Raw genomic sequence first — 24,446 nt, 5'->3', positions numbered from 1 at the left:
TCTCCACATTGACTCTGTACCGGTACCCCCTGTATATAGCCTCCACATTCACTCTGTACCGGTACCCCCTGTATATAGCCTCCACATTGACTCTGTACCGTAACACCCTGTATATAGCCTCCACATTGACTCTGTACTGGTACCCCCTGTATATAGTCTCCACATTGACTCTGTACCGTAATACCCTGTATATAGTCTCCACATTGACTCTGTACCGTAATACCCTGTATATAGTCTCCACATTGACTCTGTTCCGGTGCCCCCTGTATATAGCCTCCACATTGACTCTGTACCGGTACCCCCTGTATATAGCCTCCACATTGACTCTGTTCCGGTGCCCCCCTGTATATAGCCTCCACATTGACTCTGTACCGGTACCCCCTGTATATAGCCTCCACATTGACTCTGTTCCGGTGCCCCCTGTATATAGCCTCCACATTGACTCTGTTCCGGTGCCCCCTGTATATAGCCTCCACATTGACTCTGTACCGGTGCCCCCTGTATATAGCCTTCACATTGACTCTGTACTGGTGCCCCCTGTATATAGCCTCTACATTGACTCTGTACCGGTACCCCCTGTATATAGCCTCCACATTGACTCTGTACCGTAATACCCTGTATATATTCTCCACATTGACTCTGTACCGTAATACCCTGTATATAGCCTCCACATTGACTCTGTACCGTAACACCCTGTATATAGCCTCCACATTGACTCTGTACCGGTACCCCCTGTATATAGCCTCTACATTGACTCTGTACCGGTACCCCCTGTATATAGTCTCCACATTGACTCTGTACTGGTACCCCTTGTTATAGTCTCCACATTGACTCTGTACTGTAATACCCTGTATATAGCCTCCACATTGACTCTGTACCGGTGCCCCCTGTATATAGCCTCCACATTCACTCTGTTCCGGTGCCCCCTGTATATAGCCTCCACATTGACTCTGTACCGGTACCCCCTGTATATAGCCTCCACATTGACTCTGTACCGGTACCCCCTGTATATAGCCTCCACATTGACTCTTTACTGGTACCCCTTGTTATAGTCTCCACATTGACTCTGTACCGGTACCCCCTGTATATAGCCTCCACATTCACTCTGTACCGGTACCCCCTGTATATAGCCTCCACATTGACTCTGTACCGTAACACCCTGTATATAGCCTCCACATTGACTCTGTACTGGTACCCCCTGTATATAGTCTCCACATTGACTCTGTACCGTAATACCCTGTATATAGTCTCCACATTGACTCTGTACTGTAATACCCTGTATATAGCCTCCACATTGACTCTGTACAGGTGCCCCCTGTATATAGCCTCCACATTGACTCTGTACTGGTACCCCCTGTATATAGTCTCCACATTGACTCTGTACCGGTGCGCCCTGTATATAGCCTCCACATTGACTCTGTACCGGTACCCCCTGTATATAGCCTCCACATTGACTCTCTACCGGTACCCCCTGTATATAGCCTCCACATTGACTCTGTACCGGTACCCCCTGTATATAGCCTCCACATTGACTCTTTACTGGTACCCCTTGTTATAGTCTCCACATTGACTCTGTACCGGTACCCCCTGTATATAGCCTCCACATTCACTCTGTACCGGTACCCCCTGTATATAGCCTCCACATTGACTCTGTACCGTAACACCCTGTATATAGCCTCCACATTGACTCTGTACTGGTACCCCCTGTATATAGTCTCCACATTGACTCTGTACCGTAATACCCTGTATATAGTCTCCACATTGACTCTGTACCGTAATACCCTGTATATAGTCTCCACATTGACTCTGTTCCGGTGCCCCCTGTATATAGCCTCCACATTGACTCTGTACCGGTACCCCCTGTATATAGCCTCCACATTGACTCTGTTCCGGTGCCCCCCTGTATATAGCCTCCACATTGACTCTGTACCGGTACCCCCTGTATATAGCCTCCACATTGACTCTGTTCCGGTGCCCCCTGTATATAGCCTCCACATTGACTCTGTTCCGGTGCCCCCTGTATATAGCCTCCACATTGACTCTGTACCGGTGCCCCCTGTATATAGCCTTCACATTGACTCTGTACTGGTGCCCCCTGTATATAGCCTCTACATTGACTCTGTACCGGTACCCCCTGTATATAGCCTCCACATTGACTCTGTACCGTAATACCCTGTATATATTCTCCACATTGACTCTGTACCGTAATACCCTGTATATAGCCTCCACATTGACTCTGTACCGTAACACCCTGTATATAGCCTCCACATTGACTCTGTACCGGTACCCCCTGTATATAGACTCTACATTGACTCTGTACCGGTACCCCCTGTATATAGTCTCCACATTGACTCTGTACTGGTACCCCTTGTTATAGTCTCCACATTGACTCTGTACTGTAATACCCTGTATATAGCCTCCACATTGACTCTGTACCGGTGCCCCCTGTATATAGCCTCCACATTCACTCTGTTCCGGTGCCCCCTTGTATATAGCCTCCACATTGACTCTGTACCGGTACCCCCTGTATATAGCCTCCACATTGACTCTGTACCGTAATACCCTGTATATATTCTCCACATTGACTCTGTACCGTAATACCCTGTATATAGCCTCTACATTGACTCTGTACCGGTACCCCCTGTATATAGCCTCCACATTGACTCTGTACCGTAATACCCTGTATATATTCTCCACATTGACTCTGTACCGTAATACCCTGTATATAGCCTCTACAATGACTCTGTACCGGTACCCCCTGTATATAGCCTCCACATTGACTCTGTACCGTAATACCCTGTATATAGCCTCTACAATGACTCTGTACCGGTACCCCCTGTATATAGCCTCCACATTGACTCTGTACCGGTACCCCCTGTATATAGCCTCCACATTGACTCTGTACCGGTGCCCCCTGTATATAGCCTCCACATTGACTCTGTACTGGTACACCCTGTATATAGCCTCCACATTGACTCTGTACCGGTACCCCCTGTATATAGCCTCCACATTGACTCTGTACCGGTGCCCCCTGTATATAGCCTCCACATTGACTCTGTACTGGTACCCTCTGTATATAGTCTCCACATTGACTCTGTACTGTACTACCCTGTATATAGCCTCCACATTGACTCTGTACCGGTACCCCCTGTATATAGTCTCCACATTGACTCTGTACTGGTGCCCCCTGTATATAGCCTCCACATTGACTCTGTACTGGTTCCCCCTGTATATAGTCTCCACATTGACTCTGTACTGTAATACCCTGTATATAGCCTCCACATTGACTCTGTACCGGTACCCCTGTATATAGTCTCCACATTGACTCTGTACCGGTGCCCCCTGTTTATAGCCTCCACATTGACTCTGTTCCGGTGCCCCCTGTATATAGCCTCCACATTGACTCTGTACCGGTACCCCCTGTATATAGCCTCCACATTGACTCTGTACCGGTGCCCCCTGTATATAGTCTCCACATTGACTCTGTACTGTAATACCCTGTATATAGCCTCCACATTGACTCTGTACCGGTGCCCCCTGTATATAGCCTCCACATTGACTCTGTACTGGTACCCCCTGTATATAGTCTCCACATTGACTCTGTACCGGTGCCCCCTGTATATAGCCTCCACATTGACTCTGTACTGGTACCCCCTGTATATAGTCTCCACATTGACTCTGTACCGGTGCCCCCTGTATATAGCCTCCACATTGACTCTGTACTGGTATCCCCTGTATATAGTCTCCACATTGACTCTGTACCGGTACCCCCTGTATATAGCCTCCACATTGACTCTGTACCGGTACCCCCTGTATGTAGCCTCCACATTGACTCTGTACCGTAACACCCTGTATATAGCCTCCACATTGACTCTGTACCGGTACCCCCTGTATATAGCCTCCACATTGACTCTGTACCGTAATACCCTGTATGTAGCCTCCACATTGACTCTGTACCGTAACACCCTGTATATAGCCTCCACATTGACTCTGTACCGGTACCCCCTGTATATAGCCTCCACATTGACTCTGTACCGGTACCCCCTGTATGTAGTCTCCACATTGTTATTCTTATTTTGTTACTTTTTATTATTATCTTTTACTTTAGTCTATTTGTTAAATATTTTCTCTTTCTTGAACTGCACTGTTGGTTAATGTTAGTCAACATTTCACAGTAAGGTCTAGACTTTTTGTATTCGGCGCATGTGACTAATAAAGTTTGTTTTGATCTCTGTTAGGTCCTTATTGTAACCCTCCGTCACCAGGACCTCGTTTCACCCTATCCCCTATGGGCCCTGGTCTAAAGTAGTGCACCCTATTCCCTATGGGCCCTGGTCTAAAGTAGTGCACCCTATTCCCTATGGGTCCTGTTCTAAAGTAGTGCACCCTATTCCCTATGGGCCCTGGTCTAAAGTACTAAAGTAGTGCACCCTATTCCCTATGGGCCCTGGTCTAAAGTAGTGCACCCTATTCCCTATGGGCCCTGGTCTAAAGTAGTGCACCCTATTCCCTATGGGCCCTGGTCTAAAGTAGTGCACTGCATAGGGTATAGTGTGCCATTTCAAAAGCAGCCCAGTGTCACGAATACCACCGAAGGTGGCTCCCCTTCCTGTTCGGGTGGCGCTCGGCGGTTGTCGTCGCCGGTCTACTAGCTGCCACTGAAGGTGGCTCCCCTTCCTGTTCGGGTGGCGCTCGGTGGTCGTCGTCACCGGTCTACTAGCTGCCACTGAAGGTGGCTCCACTTCCTGCTCGGGTGGCGCTCGGCGGTCGTCGTCACCGGTCTACTAGCTGCCACCGATTCCTTTTTCCTTTTCGTTTGTTTTGGTCTAATTGTTTTCACCTGTTCCTTGTTGGGGTTTTGGGATGGGTGTTATTTAAGTTTGGTCTGCCCGCTGGTGTTTGTGAGGGCTTGTTGGTTGTTACGTTTGGTGATGTATTGTGTTTGTTTTGGGGTTTTCGCTGTCCAGTGTTTGTAACTAGGTTTTGGGTTTGTTTACCACCAGTGTTTTAGGGCATTCACCCATGTTTGGACCTGTTACGTTTTGAAGGACATTAAAGCGTTTTTCCCATTCACTTCGCTCTCTGCATTTGACTCCTCACTCATCACTCACCCGATGTTACACCCAGATCCAGCCTCAGTGCTTTTGATTGACTGAGGTTTCTCTACAATGGATGAAACTCTTCAATCTTTAAATGAAAGGTTTCAGGAAAAAGCCCAAGAAGTTGTGCCTTAATCCCCCCCAAGACATTTTCCTTCCATGGTAAAAAAAACAACAACCAGTTTAATAAAGATGAATAAAACACTGAGAAATGGAAGGTACATACAGTGTGTTTACCTAGCAGAATGTTTCCCACAGACCTTAACAGTACATTAACATGCGTCGCAGGTTGTACGCATCACTCAGTAATATTGAGACACCGTCGGAGGCTGCTGATTTAGGGACATTTTCTTGATATACTGTAACAACCCGTACTTGACAGATTTCGGGACACGGCCAGTGACAGTTTCTTTTGGTTTTTACTAGAATAACAGACAGAATACACAGGCTGAATTCCACGTGGACTTCCAGGCATTTCCTCTCGATCTGAGAGGATCATCGTCATTTAATTCTTCCTTTGTAATTGGCTGAAACAATATGGTAATTACGTGATCTTGCCTTCTGATTGGCTGTGTGGAAATGTAGCCATATTGTTTACACCTTTCAGATCTACAGGAGTGCCTAAAGAGAAGGTGCTAAGGGGTATGCTTGTTATGTTATGTTATGTTGTTAATGTTAGAAGCATGTGACTTCATCCACTGAGGTTTCAACACAGCTGGTGATTTAGTTACATTTTACTGGAATTTTAGTGGTAAAAAGACGCTTGTTACATGGTCCACTGAGGTTTCAAGACGATGCTGGAGTAGGAACGTACGCAGGAGAAGGCGGAGGAAGAGATCTTCCTGGGGTCGATGTAGTTGCATGTTACTTGGTCCACTGAGGTTTCAAGACGATGCTGGAGTAGGAGCGTACGCAGGAGAAGGCGGAGGAAGAGATCTTCCTGGGGTCGATGTAGTTGCACGTTACTTGGTCCACTGAGGTTTCAAGACGATGCTGGAGTAGGAGCGTACGCAGGAGAAGGCGGAGGAAGAGATCTTCCTGGGGTCGATGTAGTTGCATGTTACTTGGTCCACTGAGGTTTCAAGACGATGCTGGAGTAGGAGCGTACGCAGGAGAAGGCGGAGGAAGAGATCTTCCTGGGGTCGATGTAGTTGCATGTTACTTGGTCCACTGAGGTTTCAAGACGATGCTGGAGTAGGAGCGTACGCAGGAGAAGGCGGAGGAAGAGATTTTCCTGGGGTCGATGTAGTTGCATGTTACTTGGTCTACTGAGGTTTCAAGACGATGCTGGAGTAGGAGCGTACGCAGGAGAAGGCGGAGGAAGAGATCTTCCTGGGGTCGATGTAGTTGCATGTTACTTGGTCCACTGAGGTTTCAAGACGATGCTGGAGTAGGAACGTACGCAGGAGAAGGCGGAGGAAGAGATCTTCCTGGGGTCGATGTAGTTGCATGTTACTTGGTCCACTGAGGTTTCAAGACGATGCTGGAGTAGGAGCGTACGCAGGAGAAGGCGGAGGAAGAGATCTTCCTAGGGTCGATGTAGTTGCATGTTACTTGGTCCACTGAGGTTTCAAGACGATGCTGGAGTAGGAGCGTACGCAGGAGAAGGCGGAGGAAGAGATCTTCCTGGGGTCGATGTAGTTGTTCTCCAGACGCAGCGTCAATATGTTAGCGTCCTCGTCGTTCTCGGGGTCACAGAAAGCGTCCTCTGCAAACGTCCTGTAAGATGTTGAAAAGGTGAATTGGTTGTACAGCATGAAGTGATTACCTATACTCTGTATTGGACGTCTAGAAGAAAGTCAATACTCTTGAATTGATAAATCTTCTGTGTTCTGTGAAGGCCTATTCAAATCGGTTATTATAGCCCTGTCACTAGGTTATTATAGCCCTGCCACTTGGTTATTATAGCCCTGCCACTAGGTTATTATAGCCCTGTCACTAGGTTATTACAACCCTACCACTAGGTTATTACAGCCCTGCCACTAGGTTATTACAGCCCTGCAACTAGGTTATTATAGCCCTGCCACTAGGTTATTATAGCCCTGCCACTAGGTTATTATAGCCCTGCCACTAGGTTATTATAGCCCTACCACTAGGTTATTATAGCCCTGCCACTAGGTTATTATAGCCCTGCCACTAGGTTATTATAGCCCTGTCACTAGGTTATTATAGCCCTGCCACTAGGTTATTATAGCCATGCCACTAGGTTATTATAGCCCTGCCACTAGGTTATTATAGCCCTGCCACTAGGTTATTATAGCCCTGCCACTAGGTTATTACAGCCCTGCCACTAGGTTATTATAGCCCTGCCACTAGGTTATTATAGCCCTGTCACTAGGTTATTATAGCCCTGCCACTAGGTTATTACAGCCCTGCCACTAGGTTATTACAGCCCTGCAACTAGGTTATTATAGCCCTGCCACTAGGTTATTATAGCCCTGCCACTAGGTTATTATAGCCCTGCCACTTGGTTATTATAGCCCTGTCACTAGGTTATTATAGCCCTGCCACTAGGTTATTATAGCCCTGCCACTAGGTTATTATAGCCCTGCCACTAAGTTATTATAGCCCTGCCACTAGGTAATTATAGCCCTGCCACTAGGTTATTATCGCCCTGCCACTAAGTTATTATAGCCCTGCCACTAGGTAATTATAGCCCTGCCACTAGGTTATTACAGCCCTGTCACTGGGTTATTATAGCCCTGTCACTAGGTTATTACAGCCCTGTCACTAGGTTATTGTAGCCCTGTCACTAGGTTATTATAGCCCTACCACTAGGTTATTATAGCCCTGCCACTAGGTTATTATAGCCCTGCCACTAGGTTATTATAGCCCTGTCACTAGGTTATTATAGCCCTGCCACTAGGTTATTATAGCCCTGCCACTAGGTTATTATAGCCCTGCCACTAGGTTATTATAGCCCTGCCACTAGGTTATTACAGCCCTGTCACTAGGTTATTATAGCCCTGTCACTAGGTTATTACAGCCCTGTCACTAGGTTATTATAGCCCTGCCACTAGGTTATTATAGCCCTGTCACTAGGTTATTATAGCCCTGCCACTAGGTTATTACAGCCCTGCCACTAGGTTATTATAGCCCTGCCACTAGGTTATTATAGCCCTGTCACTAGGCTAGTATAGCCCTGCCACTAGGTTATTATAGCCCTGCCACTAGGTTATTATAGCCCTGCCACTAGGTTATTATAGCCCTGCCACTAGGTTATTATAGCCCTGCCACTAGGTTATTATAGCCCTGCCACTAGGTTATTATAGCCCTGCCACTTGGTTATTATAGCCCTGCCACTAGGTTATTATAGCCCTGCCACTAGGTTATTATAGCCCTGCCACTAGGTTATTATAGCCCTGTCACTAGGTTATTATAGCCCTGCCACTAGGTTATTATAGCCCTGCCACTAGGTTATTACAGCCCTGTCACTAGGTTATTATAGTCCTGTCACTAGGTTATTATAGCCCTGCCACTAGGTTATTATAGCCCTGCCACTAGGTTATTATAGCCCTGCCACTAGGTTATTATAGCCCTGTCACTAGGTTATTATAGCCCTGTCACTAGGTTATTATAGCCCTGCCACTAGGTTATTATAGCCCTGTCACTAGGTTATTATAGCCCTGCCACTAGGTTATTATAGCCCTGCCACTAGGTTATTACAGCCCTGCCACTAGGTTATTATAGCCCTGCCACTAGGTTATTATAGCCCTGCCACTAGGTTATTATAGCCCTGCCACTAGGTTATTATAGCCCTGCCACTAGGTTATTATAGCCCTGCCACTAGGTTATTATAGCCCTGTCACTAGGTTATTATAGCCCTGCCACTAGGTTATTATAGCCCTGTCACTAGGTTATTATAGCCCTGCCACTAGGTTATTATAGCCCTGTCACTAGGTTATTATAGCCCTGCCACTAGGTTATTATAGCCCTGTCACTAGGTTATTATAGCCCTGCCACTAGGTTATTATAGCCCTGTCACTAGGTTATTATAGCCCTGCCACTAGGTTATTATAGCCCTGCCACTAGGTTATTATAGCCCTGTCACTAGGTTATTATAGCCCTGCCACTAGGTTATTATAGCCCTGCCACTAGGTTATTATAGCCCTGCCACTAGGTTATTATAGCCCTGTCACTAGGTTATTATAGCCCTGCCACTAGGTTATTATAGCCCTGCCACTAGGTTATTATAGCCCTGTCACTAGGTTATTATAGCCCTGTCACTAGGTTATTATAGCCCTGTCACTAGGTTATTATAGCCCTGCCACTAGGTTATTATAGCCCAATGATCCATCAATCGAATACCGTTACTTCATCATCTTGGGATAAATAACTTTAGTTTTTTTTGCAGTCAGTGTAGCTATTGAAATAGCACATGGTGAAACGGTGCATCTATAAACATTTACGTCAATGTACAGTAACAATCCAATACCTAATGTTGTTGTTATTGAGGCGCAGGAAGTGCAGAGTGCTCATCTGGTTGATACCAAGGGGAACCGTTATCAGCTGGTTGTGGTCTAAACACAGCTCTGTCATGGAGGTATAGGTGCCCAAGAAGGACTGTGGCTCCACTCCCTCCCCATCCAGCTTGTTGTGGGACAGGTACAGGTACTCTATGCCCGGCTCCATGTGGGCAAACACAAACCCTGTATTAAAACATACAACAAGATGAACATTTGTATTCCCAGAAGATAAGTACTTAAGAAGTATTCATTAAAACACTTGTCCTCGATGGTAAATACCTGGGATCCTCTCAATCTGGTTCCCTACCAAGACCAGGTGGACCAGAGCTCTGGGCAGGTAGGATGGGACCAGGTACAGACGGTTGTAGGACAGGTCAATGGACTCCAGGTTCCTGATGGATGGATGGGGTGTGTGTGTGTGTGTGTGTGTGTGTGTGTGTGTGTGTGTGTGTGTGTGTGTGTGTGTGTGTGTGTGTGTGTGTGTGTGTGTGTGTGTGTGTGTGTGTGTGTGTGTGTGTGTGTGTGTGTGTGTGTGTAGAGAGAGAGAGAGAGAGAGAGCCAACACATGAAAGAGAAAGGAAAGGAATGTTATTCCCTGTAAGATTTATTGATGAGAAAAAAAGAAGACTTGTGAGATCTTACTGTTTTCTTACTTGTGGTTGATCCATGCTAGAGGTGCAATCCTGGACTCCTCCAGTCTGTTGTGTCTCAGTGAGATCACGTTCAGGTTAGTGGTTTGGTTGAAGACAGAGTCAGATATCTCTTCTATCAGGTTGTTCTCAAGATAAACCTCCTGCAAAGAAACAGAATGATACAATGAAGAATGGAGATGCTCTGATGAGACCCTTCATTCCTCTGGGAGAGATGCCCTGATGAGACCCTTCGTTCCTCTGGGAGAGATGCTCTGATGAGACCCTTCGTTCCTCTGGGAGAGATGCTCTGATGAGGCCCTTCGTTCCTCTGGGAGAGATGCTCTGATAAGACCCTTCGTTCCTCTGGGAGAGATGCTCTGATGAGGCCCTTCGTTCCTCTGGGAGAGATGCTCTGATGAGACCCTGATGAGACCCTGATGTTCCTCTCGTGTATACTCAGCATACATAGCTGTTGTTATTGAACATGTTATACTGGGTGTTAATTGAAGCAGGCCTCCATGTCTGTGGTCAGCCTGACTGTTTGGGTTAGCCATCGTTGGTATGTTTGTTCAGATTGTTTCCCCACAGACAGACCTCAGTGGTAGTTTTAAGGAGAAACTTATCTGACAGAGCCACTCCTTCCTGGCCTGCATGGCGCCTTGCCTTTAACCAGAGCATGAGAGTGAGTTGTGGAAAATACTTCTTAAAACTTCTTGACGCACCCATCCCGTCAGCGGGAATATTTTCATCAACATCCGCTCAATTGCAGAGAGCCAAATTCAAATTAAATTACTAAAAATATTTAATTTTCATGAAATCACAAGTGCAATATAGCAAAACACAGCTTAGCTTGTTGTTAATCCACCTGGCGTGTCAGATTTCAATAAAGCTTTTCGGTGAAAGCATACCAAGCGTTTATGTAAGAACATCTCTCTCAGTAGACAAAATATTACAAACAGCTAGCAGCCAAGTAGATTGGTCATGAAAGTCAGAAAAGCAATAAATTAAATCGCTTACCTTTGATGATCTTCGGATGTTTGCACTCACGAGACTCCCAGTTACACAATAAATGTTCCTTTTGTTCCATAAAGATTATTTTTATATCCAAAATACCTCCATTTGTTTGGCGCGTTATGTTCAGAAATCCACAGGCTCGAGCAGTCACGACATCGCAGACGAAAATTCCAAATAGTATCCGTAAAGTGCGTAGAAAGATGTCAAATGTTTTTTAGAATCAATCCTCAGGTTGTTTTTACAATACATAATCGATAATATGTCAACCGGAATGTAGCTTCTTACATAGGAGAGAGAGAGAAAATGGCTGTTGCGCATGAAAAGCTCTGCTGGCACCCAGCCATCCACTGACGCGATGGGTTCTTTCTCGCTCATTTTTCAAAATAAAAGCCTGAAACTATGTCTAAAGACTGTTCACAGCTTGAGGAAGCCATAGGAAAAGTAATATGGTTGATATCCCTTTGAATGGAGGTGAGGCATCCAATGGAACAGAGAGCTTTCAGGAAAAACAGCACTTCCTTGTTGGATTTTCCTCAGGTTTTCACCTGAAATATCAGTTCTGTTATACACACAGACAATATTTTGACAGTTTTGGAGACTCTAGAGTGTTTTCCATCCTAATCTGACAATTATATGCATGTTCTAGTTTCTGGGCCTGAGAAATAGGCAGTTTCAAATGGGTATGTTTTTTTTGTTGCCAAATACGAAAATACTGCCCCCTACACTCAAGAAGTAAGAAAAAGTTTGCAGTTGCATCACCGTTTCATCGAAATGTGTATCGTCCCCTTAGCAGTGGAAATGTGTATCGTCCCCTTAGCAGTGGAAATGTACACTGTGTCTATGACTAAAATTGCAGAGAGGTAGCAAAAGAAACATAGTGGTCGAAAACAGAGCCTTGAGGAAGTACAAAATGTACCTTAGATTTATCCAAGGTTTTTCTATAAAATGTATAAAAGCTCACCAGTAGAGATGGGGGCAAGCCCTGGGGGACGGTCCTGAAGTGGTTTCTGCCCAGACGGAGGTAGGAGAGCTGGGAGAGGGGTCTGAAAGCTAGAGGATCCACGTTGCCTTCACTCAGGAGATTCCCCTCCAACTCCAAGGTCAACAGGTCGCTCAGACCTTCGAGAAATTACACAGAACTTAAAACATTTTCCTATAAAAACGTCTCCCTGAGTTTGTTTATAGTTTCAGACTCTTCCAATAACAATTATGTATGTTTCTGTTGTCAAAGTATTTTAGATTGAAGCACTATATGGCCTGAAACACCCCCAAAAGAAGTTTGAAAAGTAATTTGTATTTTTGTCCAGTAAGTAGCAGCAGGCAAATTAGTTATTTATTTGTACTACCTTGGAAGCTGTTCTCTTCGATCCCTTTGAGGTGATTCTCGTTGATCTTCAGCTCCTGTAGTGTTGATGGAAAGTCTGGTAGGACCGTCTCTAGGAGGTTGTTGTCCAGGTAAAGACGGCTCAGGAACTTCAGGCCCTGAACAACAAACATTAACAAAGTCTGTGTGTCTGTGTGCGCGCGAGCGCTGGGGTGTTGCGAAAGCTAGACGATCAATGTCAGTTGTTTCGTTGACATGTAATAGTAATGGACAATAAAGTTAACCTCTATGCTAATGTGATTAGCATGAGGTTGTAAGTAACAAGAGCATTTCCCAGGACATAGACATATCTGATATGGGAAGAAAGCTTAAATTCTTGTTAATCTAACTGCACTATCCAATTTACAGTAGCTATTACAGTGAAAGAATACCATGCTATTGTTTGAGGATAGTGCACAGTTATGAACTTGAAAAGTTATTAATAAACCAATTAGGCACATTTGGGCAGACTTGATACAACATGTTGAACAGAAATGCAATGGTTCATTGGATCAGTTGAAAACTTTGCACATACACTGCTGCCCTCTAGTGGCCAAAGACTAAATTGCAAAGAGGCTGGAATAATACATTACGGCCTTTCTCTTGCATTTCAAAGATGGTTCAGAAAAAATACAAAACAAGGCATCGTTTTTTCATTGTATTATCTCTTACCAGATCTAATGTGTTATATTATCCTACATTAATTTCACATTTCCACAAACTTGAAAGTGTTTCCTTTCAAATGGTACCAAGAAAATGCATATCCTTGTTTCAGGTCCTGAGCTACAGCCAGTTAGATTTGGGTATGTCATTTTATGTCCTGAGCTACAGGCAGTTAGATTTGGGTGTCATTTTAGGTCCTGAGCTACAGGCAGTTAGATTTGGGTATGTAATTTTATGTCCTGAGCTACAGGCAGTTAGATTTGGGTGTCATTTTAGGTCCTGAGCTACAGGCAGTTAGATTTGGGTGTCATTTTAGGTCCTGAGCTACAGGCAGTTAGATTTGGGTATGTCATTTTAGGTCCTGAGCTACAGGCAGTTAGATTTGGGTATGTCATTTTAGGTCCTGAGCTACAGGCAGTTAGATTTGGGTATGTCATTTTAGGTCCTGAGCTACAGGCAGTTAGATTTGGGTATGTCATTTTAGGTCCTGAGCTACAGGCAGTTAGATTTGGGTGTCATTTTAGGAGAAAATTGAAAAAAGGGGTCCGATCCTTCAATAAACATGTATCATTGACATGTAATAGTATTGGCTAATAAAGTAGATCAATAAACATGTATCATTGACATGTAATAGTATTGGCTAATAAAGTAGATCAATAAACATGTATCATTGACATGTAATAGTATTGGCTAATAAAGTAGATCAATAAACATGTATCATTGACATGTAATAGTATTGGCTAATAAAGTAGATCAATAAACATGTATCATTGACATGTAATAGTATTGGCTAATAAAGTAGATCAATAAACATGTATCATTGACATGTAATAGTATTGGCTAATAAAGGAGATCAATAAACATGTATCATTGACATGTAATAGTATTGGCTAATAAAGTAGATCAATAAACATGTATCATTGACATGTAATAGTATTGGCTAATAAAGTAGATCAATAAACATGTATCATTGACATGTAATAGTATTGGCTAATAAAGTAGATCAATAAACATGTATCATTGACATGTAATAGTATTGGATAATAATCTGTCATTCTGTCATACTGGAAACAGTTAAAGAAATTGAAATATTGTACATTGGATTGTAAACTACTCAGTATCAGACCTGGATTGAAATAGCAGGAATATTTATTTTCTTAGAAATACTTTGAGTGGGTGTGACCCGTAGCAGTGGGTGGGTGTGACCCGTAGCAGTGGGTGGGTGTGACCCGTAGCAGTGGATGGGTGTGACCCGTAGCAGTGGGTGGGTGTGACCCGTAGCAGTGGATGGGTGTGACCCGTAGCAGTGGGTGGGTGTGACCCGTAGCAGTGGGTGGGTGTGACCCGTAGCAGTGGATGGGTGTGACCCGTAGCAGTGGGTGGGTGTGACCCGTAGCAGTGGGTGGATGTGACCCGTAGCAGTGAGTGGGTGTGGTTTGGAAATAAAACGGTCGATGTTGGCACTCCTGTCACGATAGGGAGTTTCTTGTTAACAAAATCAAGCTTTATTTTTGTTATAGAAACATCCTGACTGTCTCTAGATTCTCACCTTAAGGGACCTTGGAAATAGAGAAGAAAAACATACTAAACGGCACTTGGAATAAAACAGAGACAAAAACCTGGTTGGTTTCAACCAGGAGGCTGAAACTTCCAGCGAGATAATAACCCTAAGCAAACATCAGAATCCACAAGGAAATGTTTAGTTGACCACAAAATCAACAGTCTCCGGATTTGAATTACATTGACCTTCAGTCGTGGAAGAGTGCAGTTCATAAGAGCAGACAAAGGATATCAAGGATCTGTGAAGATTCTGTATGGAGGAATGGTCTAAGATCTCTCCCATGGTCTAAGATCTCTGTGTTTTCCAATCTCATAAAACATTTTAGAAAAAGGCTCAGTGTCGTGATCCTCTTAAGAGCAGGATGATGTAGAAAACAGGAGATCCAAGCATTTTGACCCGTCTTTTAAAAATATATCTATTTTGTATTACTTTAACAAAATATTTCTCTGAGCATATTAGTATATTAGTACGAAATAATATAATCTTTCCCCCAAAAAATTTTAGCATACAAAACATTGTTAAAATGTTACATCCTGAATTTAAAAGGGATTCATTTGAGATGTTTTTGTCATGGGACTACACACAATAACAACCTATAATGTGAAAGCGGAGTGTTTTTTGAAATTGCACTAATTAATAAAAACTGAAAAGATGAAATGTCTTGGGTCAACAAGTATTCAAACCTTTTGTTATGGCAAACCTAAATAAGTTCAGGGGTAAAAACGTGTCTTAACAAGTCCCATAATAAGTTGAATAGACTCTGTGCAGTAATAGTGTTTAATATGGTTTTTTAAATGAATGACTACCTCATCTCTGTACCCAGACATACAATTATCTGTCAGGTCCCTCAGCTGAGCTGTGTATTTCAAACACAGATTCAACCACAAAGAACAGGGAGGTTTTCCAATGCCTTGCAAAGAAGAGCACAGATTGGTAGATGGGTAAAAATACAAAAAGCAGACATTGAATATCCATTTGAGCATGGTGAAGTTATTATCAACACCCCCACACTAGATACAGGCGTCCTTCCTAACTCAGTTGCCAGAGAGGAAGGAAACTGCTCAGGGATTTCACCATGAGGCTAATGGTGACAAACAGTTAGAGTTTCATGGCAGTGACAGGAGAAAACTGAGGATGGATCAACAACATTGTAGTTACTCCACAATACTAACCTAAATAACAGAGTGAAAAGAAGGAAGCCTGTACAGAATAAAAATATTCCAAAACATGCATCCTGTTTGCAACGAGGCACTAATGCAAAAATGTGGCAAAGCAATTCACTTTTGGTCCTGAACACAATATGCACATGTAGGTAGGGGTAAAATTACTTGGATAATAAACAAAGAGTAGCAGCAGTGTTTGCATGTCTGGGTCAATATGCGTGTTTTGTGTGTGTGTGTGTGTGTGTGTGTGTGTGTGTGTGTGTGTGTGCGTGCGTGCGTGCGTGCGTGTTGGAGTCAGTGTAGAATGTAAGTGTGTGGTTAGAGACCAGTGAGTGTACATTGAGTCTGTTCAAGAGAGTCAGTGCCAAACATATGAATAACTATTTACTAAAATAAGGGGGTCAATGCAAATAGTCCAGGTAACCATTTAGTCTTATGGCTCGGGGACAGAAGCTGTTCAGGAGCCTGTTGGTGTCAGACTTGATAGGCAAGTCTTGACACCAAGCAGAGAGAACGGTCTATGGCTTGGATGGAGTCTTTAATTATTTTCCAGGCCTTCCTTTCACACAGCCTGATAAAGAGAGGTCCTGGATGGCAGGGAGCTCGGTTCCAGTGATGTACTGGGCTGTCCGCACCACCCTCTGTAGCACCATGCAATCCAGGGTGGTGCTATTAACATACCTAGCATTGATGCAGTGTAACTCTTACTCTTCTGATGCCAGAAGAGAAAGACTTGTATTATGAAGGTGAGATTCATACTTTCAAGGCGTGTGGAAATGGTTGTGAAGCACTCTTATTTTGAAGGAAATACTCTTACTTTGAAGGTGTGTGGGGCGATTCCAGCAGTTGTCAACTTATTCTTTCCCAGGTTGATGGACTCCAGGTTGGGGATGCCGTTGAACGCCCCCACTGGGATGGTTGTGATGGAGTTACCTGGTGGTTCAGCACAAACATTCATATGAAATCCCTTCACATTTTTATCCTCAATGCTTAGATCGTCTAGATCAGGGTTGTCCAACCCTCTCCCTGGAGATCTACAGTCCTGTGGGTTTTTAGTCCAACCCTCTCCCTGGAGATCTACAGTCCTGTGGGTTTTCAGTCCAACCCTCTCCCTGGAGATATACAGTCCTGTGGGTTTTCAGTCCAACCCTCTCCCTGGAGATCTACAGTCCTGTGGGTTTTCAGTCCAACCCTCTAACTGGAGATCTACAGTTCTGTGGGTTTTCAGTCCAAGCTTCTAACTTGAGATCTATACAGTCCTGTGGGATTTCAGTCCAACCCTCTAACTGGAGATCTACAGTCCTGTGGGTTTTTAGTCCAACCCTCTCCCTGGAGATATACAGTCCTGTGGGTTTTCAGTCCAACCCTCTAACTGGAGATCTACAGTTCTGTGGGTTTGCAGTCCAAACCTCTAACTGGAGATCTACAGTCCTGTGGGTTTTCAGTCCAAGCTTCTAACTTGAGATCTATACAGTCCTGTGGGTTTTCAGTCCAACCCTCTAACTGGAGATCTACAGTCCTGTGGGTTTTCAGTCCAATCCCAATTTAACACTGATTATACTAACTAGCTGCTCAACAAGACCTTAAATAGCAACTGTCCCTCAAAAAAACACAACTAAATCCTTTTGAAAATGGTCAGAAACATTTATTCTAGTGTCAAAATGGACTGCAAAGTGACAATAGGAGTCAGTCTGGTCAAAAACTGAGTTTGGATTCTCAGTGTGTCACAATGAGTAAATGAAGGTTGGGTTTAGATTGCAATGACACTATATATACAAAAGTATGTGGACACCCCTTAAAATTAGTTGATTCAGCTATTTCAGCCACACCCGTTGCTGACAGGTGTATAAAATTGAGCACACAGCTATGCAATCTCCATATGCAAGATGACGCCAACAGAGATGGTCGCCTCGCTTCGAGTCCTTAGGAAACTATGTATTTAGTTTTTAATGGATTATTTCTTACATTGTTACCCCAGGAAATATTAAGTCTTATTACATACATACATACATACATACATACATACATACATACATACATACATACAACTATTGGATATAAGAGCAACGTCAACTTACCAACATTACGACCAGGAATACAAGTTTCCCGAATCAGATCCTCTGTTCAGACCACCACCCAGGACAATGGATCAGATCCCTGTAGCCAACCCAAAACAACAGAGCCGCAGAAGGGGCCTCCTGGTCAGACGTGGACGTGCACATCGCCCACCGCTCCCGAATATAGTACTCACCAATGTCCAGTCTCTTGACATCAAGGTACCCTAACCAGAAACTGTGGATGGTCATTCGCACAAGACTGAAAGTGCAAACCACAGCATTTAACCATGGCAAGAGGTCTGGCTGAATATAAACAGTGTAGTTATTCCCTCCGTAAGGTAATCAAACGGGCGAAATGCCGGTACACGGACAAAGTGGAGTCGCAATTCAACAGCTCAGACACGAGACGTATGTGGCAGGGTCTACAGGAAATCATGGACTACAAAAAGAAAACCAGCCACGTCAGGGACACCGACGTCTTGCTTCCAAACAAACTAAACACCTTCTTTTCCCGCTGTGAGGATTTTACTGTCGCGGCCCGTTAACAATGACCACGCCCACCCCTCTCCTTCTCCGTGGCCGACGTGAGTAAAACACTTAAACGTGTTAACCCTCGCAAGGCTGCTACCCCAGACGGCATCCCTAGCCATGTCCTCAGGTCATGCGTAGACCAGCTGGCTGGTGTGTTTACGGACATATTCAATCACTCCATATCCCAGTCTGCTGTCCCAACATGCTTCAAGATGGCCATCATTGTTCTTGCACCCAAGAAGTCAAAGATAACTGAACTAAATGACTACCGCCCCATAGCACTCACTTCTATCATCATGAAGTGCTCTGAGAGACTAGTCAAGGATCATATCACCTCCACCTTACCTGCCACCCTAGACCAACTTCAGTTTGCATACCGCCCAAACAAGTCCACAGACGACGAATTCGCCATCACACTGCACACTGCCCTATCCCATCTGGACAAGAGGAATACCTATGTAAGAATGCTGTTCATTGACTACAGGTCAGCATTCAACACCATAGTACCCTCCAAGCTCATCATCAAGCTGGAGGCCCTGGGTCTCAACCCGGCCCTGTGCAATTGGGTCCTGGACTTTCTGACGGCCCCCCCCCCCCCCCCCCCATGTGGTGAAGGTAGGAAACACCATCTCCACTTCGCTGACCCTCAACACTGGGGCCCCACAAGGGTGCGTTCTGAGCCCTCTCCTGTACTCCTTGTTCACCCATGACTGCGTGGCCATGCATTCCTCCAACTCAATCATCAAGTTTGCAGACGACACTACAGTAGTGGGCTTGATCACCAACAACGACGAGACAGCCTACAGGGAGGAGGTGAGGGCACTCGGAGTGTGCGGAGTCACTCAACGTCAACAAAACAAAGGCGATGATCGTAGACTTCAGGAAACAGCAGAGGGCGCACCACCGTATCCACATCGAAGGGACAGCGGTGGAGAAGTTGGAAAGTTAAGTTCCTCGGATCACAGACATACCGAAATGGTCCACACAGACAGTGTGGTGAGGAAGGCACAACAGCGCCTCTTCAACCTCAGGAGCCTGAAGAAATGTGTCTTGTCACCCAAAATCATGACAAACCTTTACAGAAGCATAATCGAGAGCATCCTGTCAGGCTGTTTCACAGTTGCCATACATATGCCCTTAACCGTAAGGCTCTCCAGAGGGTGGTGTAGTCTGCACAAAGCATCACCGGGGGCAAACATTCTGCCCTCCATGACACCTACACCACCCGATGTCACAGGAAGACCAAAAAGATCATCAAGGACAACAACCACCCGATGTCACAGGAAGGCCAAAAAGATCATCAAGGACAAAAACCACCCGAGCCACTGCCTGTTCACGCCGTTACCATCCAGAAGGCCACTTCAATAAATGGATCACTAGTCACTAGGCAGTTGCAAAGAAAAAGCCATATCTCAGACTGGCCAATTAAAATAAAAGATTAAGATGAGCAAAAGAACAGACACTGGACATAGGTACTCTGCCTAGAAGGCCAACATCCCGGAGTCGCCTCTTTACTGTTGACGTTGAGACTGGTGTTTTGTGGATACTATTTCATGAAGCTGCCAGTTGAGGATTTGTGAGGCGTCTGTTTCTCAAACTAGACACTCTAATATACTTGTCCTCTTCCACAGTTGTGCACCGGGGCCACTCACTTCCGAGTTCCAAACTACCTCTAAACAACGTCAGCACATGAACTGTTAGTCGGAAACATCATGAAATGGGTTTCCATGGCTGAGCAGCCACACACAAGCCTAAGATCACCATGGGCCATGCCAAGCGTCGGCTGGAGTGGTGTAAAGCCACCATTGGACTCTGGAGCAGTGGAAATGCGTTCTCTAGAGTGATAATTCACGCTTCACCATCTGACAGTCCGATGGACAAATCTGGGTTTGGCAGGTGCCAAGAGAATGCTTTCTGCCCCAATGGAGGCAGCACTAAAGTTTGGTGGAGGAGGAATAATGGTCTGGGGCTCTTTTTGCATGGTTCGGGTTGGCCCCTTTGTTCCAGTGAAGGCAAATATTAATGCTCCAGCATACAACGACATTCTAGACGAGTCTGTGCTTCCAACTGTGTGGCAAAAGTGTGGGGAATGCCCTTTCCTGTTTCAGCATGACAATGCCCCCATGCACAAAGCGAGGTCCATACAGAAATGGTTTGTTACGATCAGTGTGGAATAAATTAACGGGCCTGCACAGAGTCCTGATCTCGAACTCATCGAACACCTTTGGGATGAATTGGAACGCCGACTGCGAGCCAGGCCTAATCACCCAACACCAGTGCCCGACCTCACATAATGCTCTTGTGGCTAAATGGAAGCAAGTCCTCTCAGCAATGTTCCAACATCCTAGTGGAAAGCCTTCCCAGAAGAGTGGAGGCTGATATAGCAGCAATGTTCCAACATCTAGTGGAAAGCCTTCCCAGAAGAGTGGAGGCTGTTATAGCAGCAATGTTCCTACATCTAGTGGAAAGCCTTCCCAGAAGAGTGGAGGCTGTTATAGCAGCAATGTTCCAACATCTAGTGGAAAGCCTTCCCAGACGAGTGGAGGCTGTTGTAGCAGCAATGTTCCAACATCTAGTGGAAAGCCTTCCCAGAAGAGTGGAAGAGTGTTATAGCAGCAAAGAGGGGACCAACTCCATATTAATGCCCATGATTTTTTAATGAGATGTTCAACAAGAAGGTGTCCACATACCTTTTGGTCATGTAGTGTATGTTTAGCAGAGGTCTTCTGTGTATACAACGGAAGGGTAAAAACTAGCGATGCCCCAGGGGCTGATACCTGGAGGGGCAGATGGGCTGATACCTGGAGGGGCAGAGGGGCTGATACCTGGAGGGGCAGAGGGGCTGATACCTGGAGGGGCTGAGACTTACCTCACACACTGAGGTTCTACGAGTGGTCTGAGGTAAATAACAAGCGACTTTCAAGTGCAATATTTTGGGAAACCACTCAGTTTTAAAACTACAACATTTTCTCTCAGCCCCTCAGGTGAAATGTGTAGAGCTGCAGGAAGTTAACTGTTATTTCCCCCCCTCCAATAATGGGACCTTGCAAAACTACGGTATGCCACTGCTTGTGTTTAGAATAACTGTTGTACTCTGCATGACTACGTGTCCAGCAAGTCAAAACATTTTCCAGAGGCTAAACTCTCATAGCGTGCCTCTATTGTCTAATTATGCAAAGCCTCCAAAACTGCAGCATGGAAAAATGTCTATCCTCAGGTTTATATTCCCCCCTCAGTTTTTACCTCTGTTCACTTTAGTCCCTGTGGCCATATTAGGTATTACCAAACACACTACTCCCTTCTCAATAAAGGGATTGTTTTAGTTGTTGTGTTTAGAGTGGTTGTGAATGTAATTCCTATCTGGCTACAGAGACTAAATAGAAGTTGATGACCTGTAATCTCTGTATTGGTCTATGCCTGTAACAATGTTCAGGGAAGGGTAACATACACAGACTTACCCTCCAGACTTAGGGACTTGAGCTCAGGGATGTTGAGAGGAGGGAAGTTGGTCAGTTTAGCGTTCTCACACGTCACAGTGACATCAGAGATATCACAACCTAGCGGGAGGGTGATCCCAGGTCTATGTACCACCACCTCTTTTCCATCCTCCTCTTCTCTGTCAGTGGGCTTGGCTAGGGGAGGAGGAAGGAGGTCCTCTTCGGTCGGCTCATCTGGAAACATTTGGAAAACATCTCCTCTCAGCAGCCACTCCATCTCCTCCTCTTCGTCCTCCTCTTCTTCTTCTTCCTCTTCCAGCTCTGCTAGTTCCCTCAGTTTCTCCTTTAGCTCCTCCTCATGTCTTCTCCTCTCCTCCTCCAGCTTCCTCTCCCGCTCCTTCATGGCCACCTCCTCCTTTAGTCTCCTTGCCTCTTCCTGCCTTCTCTCTTCCTTCTCCATTTGCAGCCTCTCCTCCTCCTGCCTCCTCTTCTCCTCCTGCCGCCGCCTCTTCTCCTCCTGCCGCCGCCGCTGTCTATCCGCCTCCTCCTTCTGTTTCTTCCTCCTCTTTTCCTTCTCGAGGAGGCGCTGCTCCTCCTCTCTATTCAGGAGCTCAATCTCGGCCTTGGTGCGGGTCACCACGGGGTCAAGGATTGGGTCAAGGTCAGGGGTCACAGAGTCTGGGTCATTGGCTACTGGGGAATCGCCAGAGAAGTCAAGGACATCACCACGGGAAGCTGGCCCAGCCAATCAGAACCACAGAGTGTTAGAGAAGAGGACGGAGAAGGGAGGGAGGGGAAAGAGGGAAGCAGAAATGGCCCAGTGAGAATTAATGTCTCCATCATTTGTATAATATGTATAAACTGAGCAGTTTAATAAGAGTCTGGAAGCAGCAGTTGTGATGTGTGTAGCATGAATGTGTGTGTGTGTGTGTGTGTGTGTGTGTGTGTGTGTGTGTGTGTGTGTGTGTGTGTAGCATGAATGTGTGTGTGTGTGTGTGTGTAGCATGAATGTGTGTGTGTGTGTGTAGCATGAATGTGTGTGTGTGTGTGTGTGTGTGTAGCATGAATGTGTGTGTGTGTGTGTGTGTGTAGCATGAATGTGTGTGTGTGTGTGTGTGTAGCATGAATGTGTGTGTGTGTGTGTGTAGCATGAATGTGTGTGTGTGTGTGTAGCATGAATGTGTGTGTGTGTGTGTGTGTGTGTGTGTGTGTGTGTGTGTGTGTGTGTGTGTGTGTGTGTGTGTGTGTGTGTGTGCGTGCGTGTAGCATGAATGTATATGTGTATCTGTCTATGCATGTGTACTAAGGTGCAGAGAGTCAGTGCAGATGTCGAGTTCAAGCGTTCAGCAGTCTGATGGCTGCTGAAAACAGTCTGAATAATACTGTGAAAATTATGTTAACGCCCTTTTAGTGTAAAAGCTGCCTGAAACTTCAGCCTGTTTTGGTGGGATGGAGTTTTGGCCTACCTGGTTAAATCACTAGGTGGTAAATTAGTTCATAAACGCATAAGAAAGAGAGTTCCAAACCTCTGCCAATAACAGCTAGTTTTGTAAATAAGAATGAGTTCCTAACTGACTTGCCTAGTTAAACAAAATATATGTTTTCAGTTTTCCCCTCCCCCACTCAGAAAATCATATCAAAATTATTGTTTGAGAAATTGTTCTTTGCGAAGAAGCAATTTTGATTTATTTTTGACTTTGTTTTAAATTAAAAAAGTCAAAACAATCACAGTAAGGTACTTAATTGTTACCTAGAAATGATTGGATATTGAGATTTTAAAAAATTACTCTAATAACTCTAAGTTAAGCTAGATAATGATACCCTTTAACACAACCACATCATTCAGACAAACACCTACCTGTGTCCATACAGACAGGACAGCACTCGCCAGAGGGGGTGTAGGGGAAGTGACATCGATGAGGAGGACATGTGACCTCGTCACACAGCACCTCCCCTCCGCTACACAGACAGGTAACACACGGTTTGGGGGACCAGACGGCCTGCTCAAACATGGTGATGCCCTGGTACACACACTGGCCCTTTTTACCTGCGGGAGAGATGGGGAAGGGCAGGTTTGTTAGGAGATGCTAGGTGACACATGGCTTGGGGGACCGGTGGCCTGATCAAACCATAGAAATGTATAGAGATCTCTACTCGGAAATCAAAAAAAAATGCATGAACATTGCCATCAAAGATATTAATAACTAACCCAAGATAATTCATATGTGTCGTTTCCAATGGGAGCAAATGAAGCATAGAGGGCAAAACAATCAAGTCGGTTAAGGAATGCCTTCTCTGTGAAGTACGCGTGTGCAACAATGCCATTTTTGAAACTTTGGCAAAGGGTCAATTCTACAAAACTTTGTGCACTTTGTGTGTAACAGATCCTAGTTTTGGGAACAGAAAACTGTGAGAAAAATTGTCAGAATGTCGGCTCAATTCCATCTCGCTTCATACTCT

At 45.0% G+C, this 24,446-nt stretch overlaps 1 protein-coding gene across 1 annotated transcript in view; it reads right to left on the bottom strand.

The window, feature by feature from the left end:
• Positions 1–5,262: 5,262 nt before the first annotated feature.
• The window catches only part of LOC110511384 (extracellular matrix protein 2), a 31,758-nt gene continuing 12,574 nt past the window's right edge, over positions 5,263–24,446 (bottom strand). Inside the window, exons 3-12 of the mRNA XM_036950973.1 lie at positions 23,845–24,033; positions 22,008–22,721; positions 16,779–16,894; positions 12,558–12,693; positions 12,173–12,330; positions 10,219–10,358; positions 9,845–9,957; positions 9,535–9,748; positions 6,722–6,818; positions 5,263–6,623 (exon numbers count right to left, since the gene is read on the bottom strand). Coding sequence (XP_036806868.1) covers positions 6,552–6,623; positions 6,722–6,818; positions 9,535–9,748; positions 9,845–9,957; positions 10,219–10,358; positions 12,173–12,330; positions 12,558–12,693; positions 16,779–16,894; positions 22,008–22,721; positions 23,845–24,033 — 1,949 coding nt within the window. The 3' untranslated portion in view covers positions 5,263–6,551. The remainder of the gene's footprint in view (positions 6,624–6,721; positions 6,819–9,534; positions 9,749–9,844; positions 9,958–10,218; positions 10,359–12,172; positions 12,331–12,557; positions 12,694–16,778; positions 16,895–22,007; positions 22,722–23,844; positions 24,034–24,446) is intronic.

Source organism: Oncorhynchus mykiss, chromosome 17 (assembly GCF_013265735.2).
Source record: "Oncorhynchus mykiss isolate Arlee chromosome 17, USDA_OmykA_1.1, whole genome shotgun sequence".
Lineage (NCBI taxonomy): Eukaryota > Metazoa > Chordata > Actinopteri > Salmoniformes > Salmonidae > Oncorhynchus > Oncorhynchus mykiss.
Note: the sequence above shows the minus strand (reverse complement) of the source record. Positions and strands in the feature narration are given on the sequence as shown.